Below are 21,294 nucleotides of genomic sequence, written 5' to 3'. Positions count from 1 at the left end.
CCCCCTCCCCCGGCTTCCCCAAGGGCGGGACATCCCTCTCCCCCCCCCCCCCCCCCCCCCCCCCCGCGGCCCCGCCGCCCTCGCTCCCTCCCCTCCCCCGGCCCAGCGCCGACTCCCGGCCACCCCCTCCCCCCGACGCGCACGCCCCGCCTGGCAGCTGGCGCCCCGGGCCTGGGGCCGCCGCGGCGAGAGGGGTTTGCTGGGAGGGCGGGCGCGAGGGAACCAGCGGGGGAGGGAGGAGGGAGCAAGGCCGCCCCCCGCGCCCCTCCTCCTCCCCCTCCTCCTCGGCTTGCCGGGCCCTCCTCCCGCCGCCTCCCTCCTCCCGCCTCCCTCCCTCTCTAAGACATCCCCGCACGGCCCGGCCGCCGCGGCCACCTTCCCTGCCGGAGCTGCAGATGTGGCGGAGCGGCCGGGCGCCGGGCGGCCGTGCCAGGGGAGCCCGCGCCCCGTGAGCCTCGCGCCCCGGCCCCCGCCCGCCCCGGCCCCTCCCCCGCTCGCTCCCCCGCCGCCCCCCGACCGCCGGAGCCCGCAGCCGGGAGCCCGACCGCCCCCGCCGCCGAGGTAGGAAGACCCGGGGCGTCGCGCCGTGGGGACGGGACTGGGAGGGCGGCGGGGGGGGCCGGGCTGTCGCGCGGGGGCCTGCAGGGGGCTGCGGGACCCCAGGGTCGCCTCCTCCTCCCGCGTCCCCGCCTCCCCGGGCCATTGTGAGCCCTCGCCGGGGCCCCTGCGCTCGCTCCCTCGCTCGCTTGGCTCGCGCGCTCCCTCCCTCTTCGGCTCCCTGGCCCCGTCCCTCCGTCTCTCAGTCTCTCTCGTGCTTCCTTCCCTCCCTCCGTCCGGAGGCCCGGTCGACCCACGGCCGGGCCCAGGGCGGGAGCAAACTTCGGCGGGGAAGTTGGGCGGCCGCGGTGGGGGCGCGCTGCAGGGTGAGGGGGGCCCCCGGAGCCTGGGCACAAAGTTGTCTGGGGCTGCGGGGCAGTCGCCCCTTCCCAGGGCTGCGCCGGGGCTGTTTCTAGGACGGGGTTTGAAAGGTGTCTCCTCCCTTGTCCCGGAAAGTCTCCCCACTGCTGCGCCTGGCTGGCCTGGGCCCTTCCCCGGCCGGGGGAGGGAGGCGTCTCTGGGGGTCAGGACGGGGTGCAGCCGCGTTGGGCCTGAGAGCAGGAGTCCTGTCTGGCACTTGCTCCTCCTCCACTGCTGTCTGGGTGGAAGCAGAAGAAGCTGGCAAAGTGAAGAGGGCAGGGGTATCCAAAGGGCCTGAAGGAGGGTCCGGAGGGAGTGGGGGAGGAGGCGAGGCAGGCAGGTGCATCCCGAGGGAGGGAGATACCGGCACCCTGCTTCCCCGCAGGCCCCCGGGAGTGGGGCTGGAAGCCAGGCTGGCACCTGGAGGCCTTGGCACACTGCCCTGGCCTGTCGGGTACTCAGGCCACAGCAGGGCAGCATGCTGCTTGTCCGCCTGTCCAGGAAGGACCGCCTGGCCTGTCCCCCTGGGGCAGTGATGGTTGCAGGGATCCTGGCCCTGCCCTGGAGCCTGGGAAGCGGGAAGGGATCCTGGGAGGAGCCCTGGGCCCCCAGCCATCACAGCCCAGGATCTTGGCTCTGAAGGGAACGCTTGACACTGAGGGGGCAGCCAGGCCGGCCGCAGACCTGGCCAAGGCCTGGGCTCTCGTGGCTCTTGGTCTAGGCCAGGGACACGGCCTGAGCTGTGGTCTTAAGAGGTGGCCTTCCTGAGGGTCTTACGTCCTGGAGGGAAGGTGGGGCTTAGCTGAAGCTGAGGGTCAGCGGAGACACTCCGGTCCCCCAGGGCCTTCCACAGCTCCCAAGCTCAGGGAAGGGGAAACTGACCCCTTCCGTCTGCCCACCCACCCAGTCCCCTCCAAGCCCCGCTCCTGGTGCCACAGTGCCACAGCTGTTCTAGCCCGTCCCACACATCCCTCCCCACACATCCCTCCCCATGACCTCGGAGCCTTCCCCTTCTGCTCCTCCTTCTCCCCTCTGGGCCTGGGCTGGGCCTCCCAGCTGGCCCTCGCCCACTCTGGGGGAAGGGCTGCACCTGGGGAGCCCTTCCCAGGACACCCCTTTCCAAGCTCTAGCCCAGCCCATTTTACAACCCACCCCCAGGTCTACTTGGCCCTGTCCACAACCAGCCAGCCAGGAGGCAGTGCCAGGGGGTTGGGGCACAGTTTATGGGGGTTGAGGACCCCTTGGAAGCGGCCCTGTTTTCCTTAGCTCCTTACCCTCCCCCTCCTTTCCGGAGCTGCCATTAGCGCTGACCCTCTGACCCCCAGAGCCTGCCCACCCTTCCCTGTCTGTGACCTTTGACCTTTGGTGTTAAATCCCTCCAGCTGGGGCTCTTTGGCCCCTGAGTGACCCCGGCCCAGGTCCCCTGGGGGGCCTCTCCCTGCTCCTGGCTCTCTACACAGGGACACCTGCCAGTCCCTCCCTCACTGGTGGGGAGGGGGTGCCCCAGGAAGCCAGACGGTGAGTCACCCCACTTCCAGGCACCACTGCTTTTAGAGTCGGTGGCTTTGGGGGATTCGGTTGAGCCAGGCCACAGCATTGAGGGTGAGTGGGAAAAGCCCCTGGCCTGGGAATCTGATCTCCTGGATTGGAGTTTGGGCCAGGCCACCAACTCCCGGGGGCCGGTGGGGCAGCTCCCTCTCACCCCCTTTCTGGGTCTCAGTTTCCTCATCCGTAAAACCAAGAAGTCAGACAAGGTGAACTTCCCAAGCTAGAGTCCCTCAGGAAATTTGTTGGGGGGGGGTACTGAGAAGTGGGGCCAGGCCAACAAAAGCCAACTCTCAGTTATCCGTGGGTGGAGCCAGTATGAACAACTGGATGCCGCAGACATCCAGAAACCTCATTTCAAACAATCATGGGAACCGCGTCCCCCCAAAGCTTTTGTTGTTTCTCAAAAGCCAGCTGCAGATGGGGTAGCCACAACCGTGTCTTCTGCCTGGGCTCCCCTCACTGGGAGTGCCCGTGGAAGGCGAACCCGCCTGCAGGAGGACAGAGCTCTGCCAGGGACCCTCCTTGGGGCCTGTCAGAGGCCCTGGACCCCTCTCGGCCCCACCTTGTGGCTCCCACACTCCCCTCTCCCCTCCTTCCCTGGCCTGGCCTTGGCCCCAGGCGGTGGGAGTGTCTTCTGCCACCTAATCCTCCTGGGGTCTGAACTGTGGTATAGAAGGAAGAATGTGTTTTCCTGACGACATTTTCCCATGTGCGTTTTCATCTACCCGGACTGGCCTGGAATCCGAATTTCCCACTTGGGCGAGGGGGGTGGGGTGGGGATGGGCGCTGGGCAGAGTTTGGGGCAATCCCAGGATGAGGGAGGGTGGCGACAGCTGTGGCTGGGGGACCAGATGTTGGGGCTGGGGCCTGCCGAGGAGCTGGTTGGGAGGCATTTGGGGTGGGGCCCTGGTGCTGGGAGGCACACTGGGGTTTGGTGGGGGAGATGGCTGCTCCTGGCTCTCCCCTCTGGCCCCGGATGTCTCCCCAGGTTGCATATGGGGCCAGGTTGGAGGGGAGGCCGTGGAGGCCCCTCATCCAAGCAGGGCATTCAGCCTGCAGCCGAGAGGCCCTGAGCTGGGCAGAATGGGGGGAAGAAGCTTTTCTGAGGCTGCAGGGGGTGCTTCCCTCTAGTCAGGGTTCCTTTTTTTTTTTTAAAGATTTTATTTATTTATTTGTCAGACAGAGATCACAAGTAGGCAGAGAGGCAGGCAGAGAGAGAGGAGGAAGCAGGCTCCCGGCTGAGCAGAGAGCCCGATGCGGGGCTCCATCCCAGGACCCTGGGATCATGACCTGAGCTTAACCCACTGAGCCACCCAGGCGCCCCTCTAGTCAGGGTTCTTAATGTGATTTTATATCTCACACAGATGATGGAGGCCGGAGGGTGACTGGTGGAAGGTGCCTGGCGATCCCCCCTTCACCCGGAGGTGGGGAACGTCCATGGCTGGTGACGGGGCAGCTCAGGGCCAGCCAGAAAGAAGCAGCTCTCCCTTGCCTGACTGAGTTGGTTCCCTTGGCCCCAATAGGTGTGGGGCATCCACTCTCTGAGATGGGATGCCCGGCCTTTCCCCAGCCTGCCACCAAACCTGGGTGTGGAGGAGCACAGCTTTTGCAAAGCCCCTTGGGACACACCCCCCCAACCCCCCCCCCTCGGCGCCAGCCTGGTGAGTTCTGAGTCAGGTGCTGCTAGGGCCGGGGACTCGGTATTTCCTACCTCCAGTAGCACTTCTGGTGCTCTGCTGACCCACCAGGGTTGAGGCTTCGCTGCTGGGACAGGAAAGGATGGGCTGCTGGGGGGTCCTGTGTAGGGGCATGGCCTGGAGTAGAGAGACCCCCATTCTCTCTGGGGCTCCAGCCCAGCTCTGCAAACCTCTGCTGTTCTCCAGCTCACGACAGTGCCTGCTGAGGTCCCTAGGGAGGCAGGGTGTCTGGGGAAGGAGCGGCACGGGGAGAGCAACTCCCAGAGAAAATTCCCACCTTCCAGCAGCCCCGGGAACTTGGCAGGGCTTGACATCTCTCACCTAGAATTGCCACATCAGCCCAGTGAGGAAGATCCATTGATCACTGACAAACAAGGAAACTAAAGCTTTGGCTGGAATAGGGCCAGTGGTCTTCTGGGCCCAAGTTCCTGGATCTGTTCTGGCTGGTGGGGGGGTGGTACCTGGTGGTCAGTTTCCCAGCCTGGGTTGAGAAGGGATCCTGTTCTGGAGGGGAACCCAAGCTGCCCCAGCAGCTGTGTATACTTGGCCCCCAAACCTCACCCTTTCACTGTCCTTAACTCCAGACTGCTCCATGGGGGAGGTGAGGCCTGGCCCAGGTCTGCAAGGGCCCCTGGCCCTTCTTCCTATTCCACCACTAGTGGTATGGGGCCATCCCAGGGGAGCTCTAGGGGGGCCTCTACCCAGCTGGCCTCCAGGGAGCCCTGGAGCCGGACCTGCCATCCTAGCACCCTAGGATGCTTCTCTTCCAAGCTCCCTCAGGCTGGGCAGGGAAGGGGCCTCGGCTCTGGGCATCTTGAGGGGCTGGAGCTCTGGCCTTCTCCTCCCCCTCCCAGATGGGATGGAGTGTTCTGGTTAACTGGTGGTCAGGCTGGGAGGAGCCTGGGGGCACGGGGATGTGAAGTGATTCCAGCATTGGGGTGTGCATTGGGGGGCTTTCCATCTGCTCCAGATGCCCCTGATGGGGGATGGGCAGAGGGCCTGAGGATCTTCCAGTGCCATGACTGGGGGTCTGAGGAGAGGCTGGGCCTTCCTCGGGCCCTTTGTCTTCAGTGCCTGTGAAGCCAGGTAGTACAGGGACGGCCCCACGATGCTGCGTGCGACATGTGTGCGCACACGTCCTCCTGCCTTGGCAGATGGCTGTCCGGGGAGGGGACTGACCCAGCCCCTGGCCCCCTCCTCCAGTCATGGCCAAGGACTGGTGGGAGGCTCCGGAGGCCCCAGGAGACCGCTGAGCTGCCTGACTCAGTCCTGGGAAAACAATCCTGCCCAGCTGACAGAGGGTCTTGTCTCCTTTGCACAAATGCACTCACAGGCTAGTGCCCCACTGGGACCCTGGGAGTCCGAAGGCTGCGGGTGGAGGCTGCTGGGGGGGGAACTGACACTCAGAGATTTGAGGGCTTGGCCTGGGATCACTTGGGGTTAGAGAGGGACAGAGGGGGACCGGAGCCCAAGGCTGTCTGGCCCTGGCCCCTGAAATGTCAGTTCAACGTGGGAATCCCCTCGGCTCTACTGTCCCCCGCTCTATTCCCCCATCCCCTGTGTGGGCATGAGGGCGTGACATGGGGGCAGCTGCGTCCAGAGGAAGCCTGTCACCCTCCCTTCTCCCCATCGTCCATCTGGGTTTGGCTGGCAAGTCCCAGCGAGCCTGAGCCATTTCTCCCCTGGGCCACTCCCTCCTACATCCAGAGCCCCCCAACCCCCATCCCCACACTTTCAGGCTGACTGCCCCTAAGCTGCCGTGTCCCCCTCCCCCCTGGGCTATGGGGCCCTCCATTGTCCTGCCTGTTCTAAAGCTCCCCCCCACCCAGTACTGCTGGCTGTCTGCCTGCCAGCCCCACCCTCTTTCAGGCCAGGCCCACGCCACCACCTCAGGACACCTAGGGCTCACCCTACTGGGTGCTGTGGACCCTGGACCCCCAAGGGCCTGCAGCAGGCCAGGCCTGACAGGGCATACCCAGTGGGTGTTTCCTTTTGGGTTTGGAGACTGCCCCCAGCTTCTAGACTTGCTTTGCTGCCAGATGGGACAAGCAGGGGACAGGTGGGGGAGGCAGGGAAGAGGGGCTGTGGGCAGGGCTGGGGAGGGGAGGGGTGTGGGGGGGGAGTCCAGAAGTCGTGGCAGGGCCCCTGCCGGGCCTGGTCACTGGCTGCTCTGGGGGTGGGCCCCATGCCAGCCCTGGGTGGGAGTGGCAGGAGAGAAGCTGGGGGAACTGGGCCCTACCAGTCATCCCAAGTGAATCAGGGCGATGCTGGCCACCCCATCCTCATCCAGGTCTGCTCACGGGTCCTTTGCCCTGGACGGGGAGGAGGAGGCCTCTGTGCCAAGGCCCAAGCCCCTGCTCTCACCTTGACCTTGGGCAAGCCACTTCCTTCTTGGGGCTCAGCCCTTCCATCCTTCCCCAGCTCACACGGCTGGTGGGCCCCACAGTTGGATTCATTCCTTCAATGGACATTGCTGAGTGCCAGGAAGAGCGGAGGGCGGGTGTGATGGTGCTGTTCAGGGAGTGGTTAGGGAGCTCAAGGTCCAGGGGACTTGAGGCCAGCCCCTTCCTTTCCTGGATGGGGAAACTGAGGCCCAGATCTTTGCCCACATCAGATTGGGGCAGGCCGGGTTTTCTGGCCTTGAGCCCACAGCCCTTGGCCTCGCTGCCCAGTTCCCAATGGTGGAGGGGGTCAGCTCAGCATGGGGGCCGTGGGAAACTGCAGTGGTCCCCTCCAGGAGGGCTTCCCCGGCTCTAGGACTCCCTTCTTGGAATGAGGCACTGAATGCCAGCAGCAGGGGTTAAGTGCTGGGGCCAAAGGTCGGGGCAGTGCATGTCACACTCCGTGTGCAGAGTCAGGCATCCAAGGTGTGTTCATGAGCCGGTGGCATTATAGCAGGAGCGAGGACTTGGACCCTGGATGACCGTGGCAGGCAGCACAGGCCGCCGGAGGGCTGGGGATGCTTCCCTCAGCAACGCAGGGACAGGAGCAGGTCCTCTGCTCAGCCATCAGTCAGGCACCTGCGGCCAGGAGTCTGAGGCCAGAGAGGGTAAATCATGGAAGACTTGCTGCAGGAAGGGGTCGGAGGCAAGTGGCTGCTGCAGGAAGGGGTCGGAGGCAAGTGGCAGCTGGGGGAGAATATGGGAATGTGGAAGGGTATACAGGGGGCCTGGCATTGAAGAGGTGAGCATCGGGCTTGTGGGAGAAAGAAAGGGAATCCCGAGAAAGAAGGTGCTGCAGGGGAGAGCTTGAGGGCAGGAGCCTCTGGCCTGGAGAAGAGGAGGGTACTTTCTGTGTAGAGCACTCCATGGCTCCCGGTGCCCTCCAGGTCCTGCCCCAGAACCCGCTCTTGGGCCTCCTTCTCTTCTAAGTGACAAGCAGTTTTGCGGAAGGTCAGCTGGGGCCACATCCCCGGCCTCTACAGCACTGGGCACAGAAAGAGTGTGGGCTTTGGAACCTGGCAGTAAACCCCAGATGTGCTACTTGCAAGCTCTGTGACCTTGGCAGGTGATTGAACCTCTCTAAGCCTCACTCTCCCCCCTCTGGAAAATGGAAACTAGCACCTAATTTGTGGGGGGGACCGGGAGGATGAATGGTGATGCTGAGCGGGAGGCAGACTGGCCTGTCTGGGCTGCAGAACAAGTTAGGACCCGATGTCCCAACACTTCACCCCATGTCCCCACTGCTTGGGAGCAGCCCTCCCCCACCCTGCTGCTCAAGCTCCCCCACTGAGGTCCAGGGGCCTTTCATCCTCATTCATCTGGAGGCCCCCAGGACTGAGTGGGTTGGAGGGCCTGGTGTTGGAATGCATAACTGAGGGGGCGGGGGATGAGGCGGAGGGAGGGGAGGGCCAAAGTCCAGAGCCCGCCTTGCCAGCCTCTGCTCTCAGTTGGCAGGTGCCATTCCGTGGGCCTGGTGCTTGTCCCGGGGTAGTGGGAGGGGTGAGCCGTGGGCAAGCCCCCAGGACTCGGGAGGTGCTTATCGGGTTGTCTCACAGCCTGACTTGGTTGGGAAACTGCAGTGTTTCCTTCCCTTTGGGGCCTGGGCCTCATCCCTGCGGCTCGTCCTTGTAACTCCTGAGTCCCAGACCGGCTGCTGGTCACATGCTGTGTCCTCTGTTTGGTGTTTGAGCACAGGTGTGACACATATGCATTGCCTCTATGTTGGGGTGCGGTGGGTGCCCGCCCATGTCCTGTGGGACACTGGCCATGGCCTTCGCTGGCCCCAGGAAATTCTGGCAGAGTGCCCAGCTCTGCCTGTCCATCCTGAGTGGCAGTGCTGCCTAGCGGGGCCTGGACTGCTCCTGCCGAGGCCTCAGTGAGTGTGTGTCCCTATCGGGCTCCCCCCACCCCCATGCCAGCTCCTCCTGGGGATTTGGGCGGCCTGGGGCCAGCTCTTCCCTTCCCACTCTGAGGGCAGGCGTGGGGGGTGCTTGGCGGGCTTGCCTCTGGCAGAGGCCCAGGTGCAGGCAGTGCTCAAAGCCCCACGCACCACCTCCCCGCCCCCCCCGCCCCCCAGCAAGCTGGGCAGACAGGAAAATACCAGACATAGTTGTACAAAGGTGGCTGCAGGCAGGCAGGCAGTAGGGGGTGGAGGCCGCTGAGATGGGGCCTAAGGGAGGCCTCTGTGCCAGGCTGGCCCCTGCAGCTGGACAGGCATGCACATCTGTGTGAGTGTGCTTGTGCATATGTGGGCGGGGTCCATGTGTTGAGTTGCTACCGCCCCCAGCCTGGCAGCATTGGGGAAGCCAGGACTGGGGGAGCGGTTGGCGTGGGGGTAGCGCTGGGGAGCCAGCTGTGATCCTTCCAGCTTCAGGCACTGCTCAAGTATCTGGGTGACCTTGGCAGGCTAAGTTATTGCATGGGGCACCCCCAGCCCAGGGCCAGGAACAAGAACCCTCGGAGCCACATCTCCTGCGTGCCCGGCACGGGGCCAAGCTCCTCCTGCGGGATGTCCCCAACCCCCACCTTGCCCGGTGAGCTGGCCCCTTTCTGTGGTACCTGTGTTTCTGACCAGGGCTTGGAGGGGGCAACAGGGACCCATCTGAGGCCCCACAGCCAGGGGCGAGAGCACAGAGGACCAGCACCAGCTCGCCTGACTCCGGGTAGCACCATCTAAACGTGCCCGCAGGAGAAGTTCCTGGCACGCACCCCTATTCAGGTGCTGCCCAGCTGAGGGCTTTCCTGAGGCCCCCATGACTAAGGACAGAGAGCTCAACCCTCGCTGGTCCACCTGGGGCACTTGCTCCCTCACCCCCGGCCCCCGGGGAATCTGGGGAGGCCCCATCTTAAGATGGGAGAGGGGCCGGCTTGCCTAGGGAGAGGGTCCCAGGGAAGGCAAACCCTTGGTCTTAAAGGAAGTGCGGCCAGCCCTGGCCCCTCTCCTGGGACCTGCCAGGCTGGCGAGGCCTCAGGATAAGCCCCTCCCCTGGGTCCTGGGAGGAGGTCTGCTCCCTCCAGGGCTCCTCAGGGCCTCTGGGACCTCCCTCCTTTTCTTTGAGCATTTGGGCTCCGGAAGGTGGCTAGGGTCTGCTGTGGCCACTGCCCAGGGCAGCTGGTGCCGGAGGCCCTTTGAGGGACATGAGCTTGTTTAGTTGCACCTTATGGTGAAGGTCAGGTGAGCTCAGGTGAGGCTGAGACAGTGTTGTCTCTGGATACCATGCCGAGGGTCCGTCCCCCACCCAGCCGTCCTCATTGCTCTAGACTAGCCAAAGGCTGGGCGTGTCAGTGATGGTGACGGTTAATTCAATAAGTTTGATCGAGTACCTACTATGGGCCCAGCATTATTTTAGTTGCTGAATATTACATAATAATGGGAAACATTAAGAAATCACTGGATGTGTGCATCACCACCCAAAACCCAATGAGAAGTTATTACGGTTACCATCATCCCCTTTTAGAGGCCGGGACAATAAGACAGGGAGGCGACCTGCCGAAAGTCACATGGACAGGAAGTAGCAGACCAAGGGGGAGACCCAGGTGGTCTGACTGGATTTGGACCCATGCTCTGCTGCCTGCTCAGAAAGGGGGGCACTGAGAGGATGAGGTCTGCCTCTACCCCTGCCCCCAGCCCCTGCCGCCAGGAGGGTGGAGCTCTTGGCCAGAGCAGGGAGGGAGCCGGAGCAGTTCCCAGGAATGTGGGGCCGTTTGCTTTGGCAGCGGATCTGCCCTCAACTCTCCAAGCCTCCCTGTGGGCGCCCCCCGCCCCCAGCTGGCCCCTCCAGTGCCCACCCACTGCCTGCTGCCCCTCCTAGGTTCTGTACCTAGCTCCCACAAACCCCTGGGCAGGGAGGGGGTGCCAAGCTGGACCCCTTTTGCCTGCCCTCCCAACATCCATGGGCAAAGGAAAGGCTTATAGTGAACATGGCTTCTGGACTCACCTGGGCTTGAAATCCAGTTCTGCCACAGACAAGCTGTGTGATCTTGGATGGGTTGCTTAATCTCCCTGAGCCTCAGTTTTTACATCTGTAAAATAGGGGTGGCCAGAACCTGCCTTAACAGGTACTGGCTCTTCGTCTGACTGTCCGTCAGACTGGCTGTTGGTCCTGTTGTCATGTAACCTTCACCCAAGCCTTCCAGTGGGCTTGCTCCCCACTCCAGCCCTCAGCTTCCCCATCTGTGAGAACTGCATGTTGGTAGCAATCATCTCAGGCACCAAACACCCCAGCACCCACAGAGCACAGGGGAGGCTGGGGACTTACATCCCCTTTCCATGCCATATCAAGAAAGCCACTGGGCTTTTGCAAGGTGCATCTTAGACCCCTGTCCCCAAGTCCTAGGCCAGACGGACCATGGCTGACGAAGGGGCAGTATCAGGACCACAGGGGCAGTAAGGGGTGTCCCTTATATGGGCCCATGCTGCTGTGGGGTGGGCAGGGAGAGCTCCCATCTTACAGAGAGTCCTGTCCTCTCTGCTTCTGGCAAGGAGCCCCTGAGTGTTTCTCAGGGTGGATATGCCTAGCTGCCCCCTCCACCTACACAGGCTGCCCTCCAATCCCTGGGCCAGCCCGCTGACCTCCTCCAGGCAGGGAACGAGAGGCTTTATCCAGAGCGGAGTCCAGCCCACTCCCCCGAGCCTGGTGACTTCGAACCTCAGTTTCCCCATGTGTACGACAGGGGCAACGACGGCATCTCCTCCCAGTAGGGGTTTTAGAGGGCTCAGAGAATTCTTGGACAGCCGGTGCTTGGCACAGGGTAGTGCTGGACGCCTGCTCACCGCCCCCCGCCGCGTCGGGTATGCGTCCCACCCCACTACACAGCGCCCTGGCGCGGTCGGTAGCGGTCCGGGCCTCGGTTTCCCAGGCCCCCCGCGCTCGCCCCGCGCTCGCCCCGCCCGCCGCGGGTGGGCTCGGCCGCCAGGTAGGCCGGGCGGGGGCGCTCGCCGGGCGCTGCAGCTGGGGGCCGTCTGCGCGCCGCGGGGCGGGAGCACAATAGCCGCCATTGTCTGGGCCCGGCCGGCGGGGCGGGCGCGGCGGGCGGGGGCCGGGCCCCGGGGGGCCAGCGCGGCCCACCCTCGGGGTGACCCCCCGCCCCGCGGGGAGGCCGGCCGCGGTCCCGCGCCCGCCCTGCCGCCCCGGTGGTCCCCGCGCCGCCCCGCTTCCTCCCGCTCCCTGGGCTCTAATTAGTTCCTTTCGCAGCTGGAGTAGCGGCGCGGCGCCCGGCAGCGCGACCACCTCGGCGCCGCCTCCCCGCCCGCCCGCCTGCGGCGAGGGGTCGCGCCCGGCCGCGGGCTCTGCTGCCGCTTCCGAAGCTCGCCTGCCCGCTACGAGCCACGCGCGGCACCCTTCTGGGCGGCCCTCGCCTGCTCTGGGAAACGCGACGCCCGAGTGTCCTCCCTCCTGCCCGCCTGGGTGTCGGGAGCGTCGAATCCGGTGACGGTCCTGCCGCCTTCTCTTGTGAGCCTCCGAGGCCCAGGAGAGTGCCACCCTGGCTGTCGCCGTCCTCCCTTCACCCAGCCGCGGAACAAAGAGCAGAGACCCGGTTCAGAAATGGCTTCTGCAAGCTTGCGGGGTGGGGAGTGGAAGGAGACACCTTGAGGTTGGCCAAGGTCAGGACAGGAGAGAGGTCATAGGGGGGTCTTCACGTTGGTGTGGGGCCCCCTTCTGGAGGACAGTTCTGGGTGGGGCCAGGCTGGGGTTGGGAGATGCTGAGAGCAGCAGGCTTTTGGGCTGGATTCTTCCTCCTTTCCCAAAGGAGTCGGGGTGGCTGGGTCTCTGGACTGGGTTCTGGGTTCTTTGTGGGAATGAATCCCTGCTTCCTTGGGCAGAACCCAGTGACAGGAAGTGTGTATGTATGTGTTTGGGAGGGGTTCTCTGGGGACTGGGCCTGCTGATTAAGGGGGGGTGCTGGAGTCCCCACTCCCACCTGGGTACTGTGCCTACCCCTCCTGGCAAACAGGTTCCTCTCGGAGGGGGGGGGGCTCCCTAGTTGTATGTTGAGGCATGTCTCCTGCACGTCTTAAGAACAAGATGACCCAGTGTCTAGGGCTCCTCCCTGGACTCCTTCTGGCCTGGGGCGGAGGGCAGTAAGGAAGATGCCAAAGGATGTTACCTGGGCAGGGTTGTCAAAGCATCAGTTTGAATTCCCAGTTCCCAGACCATCCAGCACACATGGTCCCCTTCTCTGGAAGGTCCAGTTGGGGGTGGAGGCTGGAGGCTGTGGGGAGGCCTGTGGCCCTAGGCCAGCTGAGGGACCAGGCCACCAGCCCTTCCTGGCTCCTGAATTCTTAATCAGCATAAATATTTACTTCCTTCCTCCCCTCCCAGGCTCCCAGCGCAGAGGAGCTTCAGGGAGGTTGGACTGGGCCTGTGTCTAAAAATAAACAGGTGGAGGGACAGGCAGACAGACAGACATAACTGGGGGAGGGGGGGTCAGGCAGAGGGCAGCTCCCTGCCCAGCCAGAGGAGAGTGGAAGGGGCCCAGGTCCATCCATCACTGTCACCCACCCACCTGCCTGCCTTGGGTCTGGAGCTCCTGAAGGACAGGGTAGCAGCCTGATCCCAGCCCCACTTGCCTCACTGGGAGCCCCTGGCCCATGCTCGGCCTGGCGGTGGATCCAAACAGATCTGACTGGTCCCACCTGATGCAGTTTAACTGGGACAAGTCAGGTCACAGACTGAGTCCCACAAACAAGAGTGGCTGCCTCTCCTTGGGCTCCGATATTTAGCCATGTGCTGGTAGGGTCTTGGGATGTCCTCAAAGCAGAGGGTCCTAATTGAGGTAGGGGACTGCCTTGTTCCCCGTGTGCCTGAAGGGTCTTGGCAGAAGAAGAGCTTGTCAAGGGAGATGGATGGGCCAGGACTTGGGATCAGAGAAGATTGTCCAAAGTTGCTGAGGTGCATGGCCTGGAGGAAAGATGAGTGGGGACGTGAGGGCTGTCCTCCTCCTTTGGGCTCCGTGAAGCACACACGTGGGCAACTCTGGTTCCCAGAGAGAGAGAGAGAGGCGCGTGTGCACACACGTACACACACACAAACACACACACGCACAGCTGAAACGTATGGTCATGTGCCATGTGATGGTTCCGGGGTGTTCTGTATTAAATTATGAAAACGTGGATTTGGTGAATGATGTGGAGTATCTCATAGTATTGGCTTGTTCAACAGATAGATTTTCAAGGTATAATCACCTCAATTAGCAAATGCAAGGACACACTTCTACCACATGTGGAAAGGTTGCCCCTGGAAAAAGTTGGAGGTTGGAATAGAGTTGACCTTGTTCTTGGGTCACACCATTGATAATTTCTAAGAAACCGTGAAAATACCAGCATGAGAACTTATAATAAAAGAATATCATCACCCCCCCCCCAAAAAAATGATGGAAGTATGTTCTTATTAACCACCAGACCGAGCTGGTCTACTTCCCTCCAACCCTGTCCGGGGCTGGCCTGGCTGGGCCACAGTCCCCAGCTGCCCCCTGGTGGCGACCCAGAGCCCTCGGGCTCCCCGTGCCTATGGGCACCTTTCTTCCGGAACTTACCTGGGAGGCAGGGCCCCCTGTCTGCACCCCCATCCCTTGGGCCAGGCGCTGCACAGCTCGCCTGAGACAAGCTCTCAGCCTCCTTCCCTTGCAGGTGACCACAGCTGCCTGGGAGGCCTCCCACAGTGAGCACTTGTTGATCAGTAGCGGAGAACCACTAACAGTGACCTTGGAAGACGCTTGTTGCTCTTCTGGTTTGGTTCTGGGTCCTCAGGCTCAAATCAGGCATGTGATCCCGAGCACAACTTCCCACTTGGTCAGAAATGACCTTTGGGACTTGGCTGACCAGTTCCCAGAAGATCTGGCCTTGAAGCTGGTCGCTTTGCCACTTGTTAGCTCTGTGACCTGAGGCAGTATCTCTAAAACTCAGTTTCATGGCAAAATGGACTCTCTGAGCTTTGCCTCTAGAAAAGACTTGAGGGCAGTGAACATCAAAGCTCTCAGTAGGTGGTTGGTGCTCCTGTGTCCCGGGGCCAGAGCCCCTCAGGGTCCCCCTTCCCAGGGAGACAGTGCTCACGCTGCCACACAGCCGTGCCTCCCTCCCCTGGTGGCTTCTGTGGGTGCAGCCCGAGAAGCCTGAGATCATGGTGTCACAGTATTCCTGTCTTCCCCCAGGTTCCTGCCTGAATCCCAGCTTGGGGGCGCCCCACTGTCTGCAGCCACCTCCGACCCAGCACCCCATCATCATGCACTCCTTGGACGAGCCGCTCGACCTGAAGCTGAGCATCACCAAGCTCCGGGCGGCGAGAGAAAAGCGGGAGAGGACGCTGAGCGTGGTCCGGCACCGAGCTCTGCACAGGGAGCTCGGCTTGGTGGATGACAGCCCCACCCCGGGCTCTCCAGGCTCCCCACCCTCAGGTACAGAACCCCTGGCAGGGCAGGGGGTCTCCAGCCCCGATGGAGCCATGGCAATGGGAAGAACGTCCAAGGTGTGTCCCCCAGGATGTGAGCAAGCCCCTCGCAGCTTTCAGCTTAGAGCTAGAGCTCTGTCCATTTATCCTCCCAGCAGTTTGTCTCTGGAGGTGACACTGTCCCTGGGGGGAGGCAACTGACCTACCCAGTTCATGAAGCTGGCACAGCAGAGCCAGGATTCAAACTAGGCCTCGGGGAGGACATGGAGGAGCTGGTAAGGGGGAGCAGGGGATACCAAGGCCCTGTGACCGAACTCCTGGGCTTTGAAGCAGTGTGGCTGGTCCGTCAAGTCCGTGCAGATTGGGGACTGAGCCCAGAGAAGTGCTTCTCGGGGGTGCTTGGGGCTCAGGACTTCCACTCTGCCTGCCCGGGACCCACTTAACAACCAGACCCACCACGTCTGAGCTAGAAGGCTCTGGAAGCAACGTGGCCCAAACACTTTTTTTTTTTTTTTTTTTAAGATTTTATTTATTTATTTGACAGACAGAGATCACAGGCAGGCAGAGAGGCAGGCAGAGAGAGAGGAAGGGAAGCAGGCTCCCTGCTGAGCAGAGAGCCTGATGTGGGGCTCGATCCCAGGACCCTGGGATCATGACCTGAGCCGAAGGCAGAGGCTTTAACCCGCTGAGCCACCCAGGCGCCCCGGCCCAAACCCCTCTTATAGAAGGGCGCAGAGAGGCAGGCAGGGGCCCGGGAGAAGTCAGAAAGGTCCCCAGCTGGCAGGGTGACAGCAGGCCAGGAGCCTGGCTTCAAGCTCCTGTTCAGTGGGTACTTCCCACTCACGGGCTTACCCAGTGGCTGAGCTCTCCTGGTGGCGAAGGCCACACTCTCAGCTGTGCAGGCTGCTGCCCAGATGCTTGGGGTCCCAGGGTGGTCTGGCGGTGTGGCTGGTATCTGCTTCCAGGGTCACGGTGGGGGATTCGGAGACTCCCGATCTAGTACCCCTGAAGAGTGCTTCTCCCTTAGGCTTCCTGCTGAACCCCAAGTTCCCCGAGAAGGTAGAGGGACGTTTTTCGGCAGCCCCTCTGGTGGACCTCAGCTTGTCACCGCCGTCCGGGCTAGACTCTCCCAATGGCAGCAGCTCGCTGTCCCCTGAGCGCCAGGGCAACGGGGACCTGCCTGCAGTGCCTGCTGCCCCGGTAAGGAGGGCGTGAGGGTTCTGGAAAAGAGTTGTACTGGTCTCCTGGAAAGGACTACAAACTGGGTGACTTAGAACAACAGAAATGTATTATTCTGTCACAGTTCTGGAAGCTAAAGTCTGAAATCAAGGTATTGACAGGGCTGTGCTCCCTCCGAAGGCCCTGGGCAAGAATCTTTACTTGCTTCTTTACAGCTTCTGGTGGCTCCCGGTGTCCCCTGCCTTGTAGCTGTGTCATTCCAATCTCTGCCTCTGGTGCTACTTTGCCTTCTTCCTCTGTTGTGTATTTCTGAGTTCAAATCTCCCTTCCTCTTATGAAGACACCCGTCACTGGATTTAGTTCTCCCCAATCCAGTATGATCTTTTTTTTTTTTTTTCTTTTCTTTTTGAGAGGGAGAGAGAGAGAGAGAGAGTGAGCAGAGGTGGGGGTAGAGAGAAAGGGAGAGAATGGAGGTGGGGGACAGAGAGGGAGAGAGGGAATCTTAATAAGCAGGCTCTATGCCCAGTGTGGAGCCCAAGCTGGATTTGATCTCACAACCCTGAGGTCGTGACCTGAGCTGAAACCGAGTCAGATGCTTAGCCGACCGAGTCACTCCAGCGCCCCGTATGACTTCCTGACTTGATTCCATCTACAGACACCCTGTTTCCAACTAGGCCCACAGCCACAGGTACAGGGGGTCGGAACTGGGACAACTCAACCTGCCACAGAAGGAGACAGAGCAGGTGTGGGCCTGCTGGCCCAGCGGGGAGCACTAGCCCACTCTGCCTTCTGCCTGCCCCCCAGGACTTCCAGCCACTGCGTTATCTGGATGGCGTCCCCAGTTCCTTCCAGTTCTTCCTGCCTCTGGGCTCCGGGGGGGCCCTGCACCTGCCTGCTTCCTCCTTCCTTACCGCCCCCAAGGACAAGTGCCTCTCACCAGAGCTCCCCCTGCCCAAACAGCTGGTGTGTCGCTGGGCCAAGGTGAGTGCGGGGGGCCAGGAAGATGGGGGCCGGGGCTGGGGTGGGCGGCCCCACGCAGACTCAGAACACCCCCTGGCCCCGCAGTGTAACCAACTCTTCGAGCTCCTCCAAGACCTGGTGGATCACGTCAACGACCACCACGTCAAGCCCGAGAAGGACGCGGGGTACTGCTGCCACTGGGAGGGCTGTGCCCGCCACGGCCGAGGCTTCAATGCCAGGTGAGGGGGAGCGAGGAGGGTGCTGGGGAGGAGCGGGAGGGAGGTTTGGGTGTCCCGCGAGCGGCGTCGAGCTCCCCTGTGGCCTCCCGGGAGCAGGTACAAGATGCTCATCCACATCCGCACACACACCAACGAGAAGCCACACCGCTGCCCGACCTGCAGCAAGAGCTTCTCCCGCCTGGAGAATCTGAAGATCCACAACCGCTCGCACACAGGTGAGCAGCCGGGAGGGGGCACGGGGGGTGGGGCAGGAAGCCTCTCGGGGGGCACGATCCTCGGATCCGTCTTCTGTGTGGCCCCGGCACCCTCGTCAGCGTGACCATCCGCTGGGTGCTGCCCACTAGGCAGTGCTCACTGCCGACCCCAGGCGCTGGCGACAGGGCCACACACCTAATTTTAAACTTCCTAATCGCCAAAAAATAAAAGAAGTCCTAATTGCTGCATTGAAGAAAGGACAAAGGAATAGGTGAGATGAATGGTAACGAAATTCCTTGAATCATATGTATTAAAAAGCCAGCAGTGACACACAGGAGTTAATTCTGTACAAAGTCTGGGAGCGCAGTCTGGCGCGCACCCTTCCCCTCACACAGCACATCTCGCTGCCGGCCAGCCGCAGGCCAAGGGCGCCCCGCCTGGAGCAGCTACCAGACATGGGGTCAATCTGGAGGCATTCTGCTGCGCCAGGACCAAATCCAGCGTACAGGACATTCTGCAGTGCTCACTGTGGGCCCCCAGGGCCCCCTGCATCTAAGCAGATCTGCAGTCCTGCCTGTCGAAGTGGTCACTGTCATCCCCAATTTAGAGCACAGGACTGAGGCCAAAGGCACGCACACAGGCCACAGCAGAGCGGGGGGTGATCAGGCCAGCTTCTCCGTGGCCGTGCCCTGCCGTCTGCACCTGGGATCAGATCTCGTGCCAGTGCTGGGGACACTGCCCCTCCCATCGGACAGTCGGTGCTCTCGGGGGGACCTCGGTCTAGGGTGAGGGGCCTGGGGCTGCCCCTTGTGCGCAGAGGCCCCTCATGCCCGCCCCGCCCCGCAGGTGAGAAGCCCTATGTCTGCCCCTACGAGGGCTGCAACAAGCGCTACTCCAACTCCAGCGACCGCTTCAAGCACACGCGCACCCACTATGTGGACAAGCCCTACTACTGCAAGATGCCCGGCTGCCACAAGCGCTACACGGACCCCAGCTCGCTGCGCAAGCACATCAAGGCCCACGGCCACTTCGTGTCTCCTGAGCAGCAAGAGCTCCTGCAACTGCGCCCGCCCCCGAAACCACCACTGCCCACCCCTGACGGCAGCCCCTACGTCAGCGGAGCCCAGATCATCATCCCCAACCCTGCTGCCCTCTTCGGAGGCCCCGGCCTGCCCGGCCTGCCCCTGCCCCTGGCCCCCGGCCCCCTTGACCTCAGTGCCCTAGCCTGTGGCAATGGCGGGGGTGGGGGGGGGCCGGGCGGCATGGGCCCTGGGCTGCCAGGCCCTGTCTTGCCCCTCAATCTGGCTAAGAACCCGCTTCTGCCCTCACCCTTTGGGGCTGGTGGACTGGGCCTGCCTGTGGTCTCCCTCCTCGCTGGCTCCGCTGGCGGCAAGGCTGAGGGGGAGAAGGGGCGTGGGGCAGTGCCACCCAGGTCTCTGGGCATGGAGGGCCACAAGACGCCCCTGGAGAGGACTGAGAGCAGCCGCTCCCGGCCAAGCCCTGACGGACTCCCCCTGCTGCCAGGCACTGCGCTGGACCTGTCCACAGGCGTCAGCTCGGCAGCCAGCAGCCCGGAGGCACTTGCCCCTGGTTGGGTGGTCATTCCGCCGGGCTCTGTGCTGCTCAAGCCAGCCGTGGTGAACTGAACCTGCCTGCTGGACGGCTACCCGCAGCCCGGCTAGCAGCTCCCGACCCTGCCCCTGACGAACGGAAACTTTTCTGCGAAATAGCAATAATGTCCTCCTGCCCCCGGGGCCTGGTTGGCTGGGTCCCCCAGGCAGACCTAGCCCCAGATAAGCTGGGCAGCAAGGATGGTGCTAGAAGGTCATTGGTGGTGTCCCAGGCTCCGGAACAGGGGCTGGTGCTGCCAGCCAGGGTGAGCCATGCTCCTGGGTGCTAAGGCCTCGCTCGCCTCTGGCCCTCCCCCTGCCCTGTCCTCCATTTAGCCCTCAGTCTCCCAGGCTACCCTCCCCCACCCCGTGCCTCCCTCATCCATTCACCAGCCTGGGTAGGTCATCCTCCCTCCCTGCCTTGCCTACCTGCCAGCCATGTCCCCATCCTGCCTAGCCTCTCGGGGCCCCTGTTCTTGGGGCTTCTTGGACCCCTTTCCCTCTGGCCCACCCTCCAGAGGGAGAGCAAGACAGACGCAGGCAAAGCCACAGGAAGAAGCCACCTTATCCCTATGACAAGGCGCCTCCAAACTCAGAGAGGGAGGCCCGCTCTGCCAGCTGCCCCTCACTACTAGCCCGTCCAAAAACAGCCAGCACTACCTGAGGCTCGGCCCTTTCCCTGGGCTGGATGCTCTCCACAGTGAGGGGACTGCTGACCACTCACCTGCCCCTTCACTGCTGGGCCTTCTCCCTCTACTTTCAGGGAGCCCTGGGAGCGTGGGCAGTGGAGCCCTGAGCGAGGAGGGGAGATGCCAGGACGCCGGGCCCTCGCTTGGCTCAGGGAACAGGTGGGGCAGGGCTTGGCTTGGGGTAGTGCCGCTCTGCACAAGGGACTATGGGCGTTTGCAGGGTGTCAGGAGGTGGGAGGCTGGCCAGGGACAACCCCAGGCTGGGACACAGCTCCTATTCTGGGGGTGTCAAGTCACAACCAAGCACATGGGGGGGGGGGGTAGGGCTCCAGGCCAGTGCTGGGCATGGGAGCTTTCCAGAGGCCATGGACTGAAAGCCCTGGGCTTGAGGGTGGAGAAGCAACCAAGGATGGCCACAGGAGCGCCCAAGCCCTCTGCCTGGGAAGGGGAAGCTAGAGGAAGGAGCCTGGATTTAAGACATGGTTGTGTCTGTTGGCTATTTCCCAGAGCCTCTGTCTTAGAGGTGTCCCCACCCCTGCCCACCACCTCCCCCATGGCACAGGCCAGAATAAGCTAAGGATGCTGGTGCTCCATGTGCCCCACAGCCCACTGCCCGATCCCACCAGGCCTCGGGGCCCCGGCAGATGCTTCCCCTCACCCTGAATCCTCGCTGCTCCCTCTCTGGAGGTGGCCTGGTCCCGCCTGGGAGGCGCTGGCCCAGCAGCCAGGACTCCTGGCCCCTCAGCCACATGACCAAGCACTCCGTTTCCCCTGCTGTAGAACTGGAGGCTGCGGGCCAGCAGGGGGTGCTCAGCAGCCCTGCGGACTCTACCCTCTCCCAACTGCCCTTCTGTCCTAGAGGGGGTGCCCTAACAGGGCCTGGCAGTGCTGGCTCCGCCCCTTGAAGGGGCTGTGAGCAGAACAGGAGGGAGCTGGTCTCCTTTCCTCAGGTCCCACCCAGGACCCTGGCCTTAAGTCCCCAGCTGGGGGCCAGGGCTCTGAGACTCAAGCCCAGGGAGCAGAGGAACAGGGCACTGGAAGGTGACGTTAGCTCAGCATGTGACTTGGTGATAGACCAGGCTCGAAAGGGCTGGTGTACGTGTTGTTGTTGTGGGTTTGTTGTTGCACATTCCAGGATATCAGTATTTTAACAGGTTCTAAGTGCCTTTCTATCGTAGCTTACGTTTTTCCTCCTCTTGGCTCCATTGCTGTTAGCATAGAGTTTAAAAAAAAAAAGAGATAAGCTAATGACTATAACAATATATTCCTCCATGTGAGAGGAAGTTTATAAAGAAACAATAAAAGTGAGTTGCAAAGATGGTTTCTGTCTTGGCTATGCCACGAGTGGAGCCTCCCTGCTCGAGAACTCTGACCAACCATCTTATGCCTGGC

The 21,294-nt window shown here is 62.4% G+C and overlaps 1 protein-coding gene across 4 annotated transcripts; it reads left to right on the top strand.

Annotated features, from left to right (window-relative positions):
- Window positions 1–524: 524 nt before the first annotated feature.
- LOC111156143 (GLIS family zinc finger 2) lies at window positions 525–21,218 on the top strand. Of its 4 annotated transcripts, none has more exons than XM_022516820.1 (7): window positions 525–561; window positions 14,795–15,037; window positions 16,058–16,230; window positions 17,014–17,190; window positions 17,275–17,408; window positions 17,505–17,623; window positions 18,450–21,218. In XM_022516820.1, the coding sequence occupies exons 2-7, from the start codon at window positions 14,866–14,868 to the stop codon at window positions 19,247–19,249; spliced, it is 1,575 nt and encodes a 524-aa protein (XP_022372528.1). In that variant the 5' UTR covers window positions 525–561; window positions 14,795–14,865; the 3' UTR covers window positions 19,250–21,218. The 4 variants fall into 4 exon arrangements, with proteins under 4 accessions (XP_022372528.1, XP_022372530.1, XP_022372529.1 ...); XM_022516822.1 differs by lacking the exon at window positions 525–561 and adding an exon at window positions 11,520–11,560; XM_022516821.1 differs by lacking the exon at window positions 525–561 and adding an exon at window positions 11,941–12,248.
- The last annotated feature ends 76 nt before the right edge of the window (window positions 21,219–21,294 follow it).

The sequence above is a fragment of the Enhydra lutris genome, unplaced genomic scaffold, assembly GCF_002288905.1.
Source record: "Enhydra lutris kenyoni isolate GAN:26980312 unplaced genomic scaffold, ASM228890v2 scaffoldscaffold45, whole genome shotgun sequence".
Classification (NCBI taxonomy): Eukaryota; Metazoa; Chordata; class Mammalia; order Carnivora; family Mustelidae; genus Enhydra; species Enhydra lutris.
This window is presented reverse-complemented; position numbering and strand designations above follow the sequence as displayed.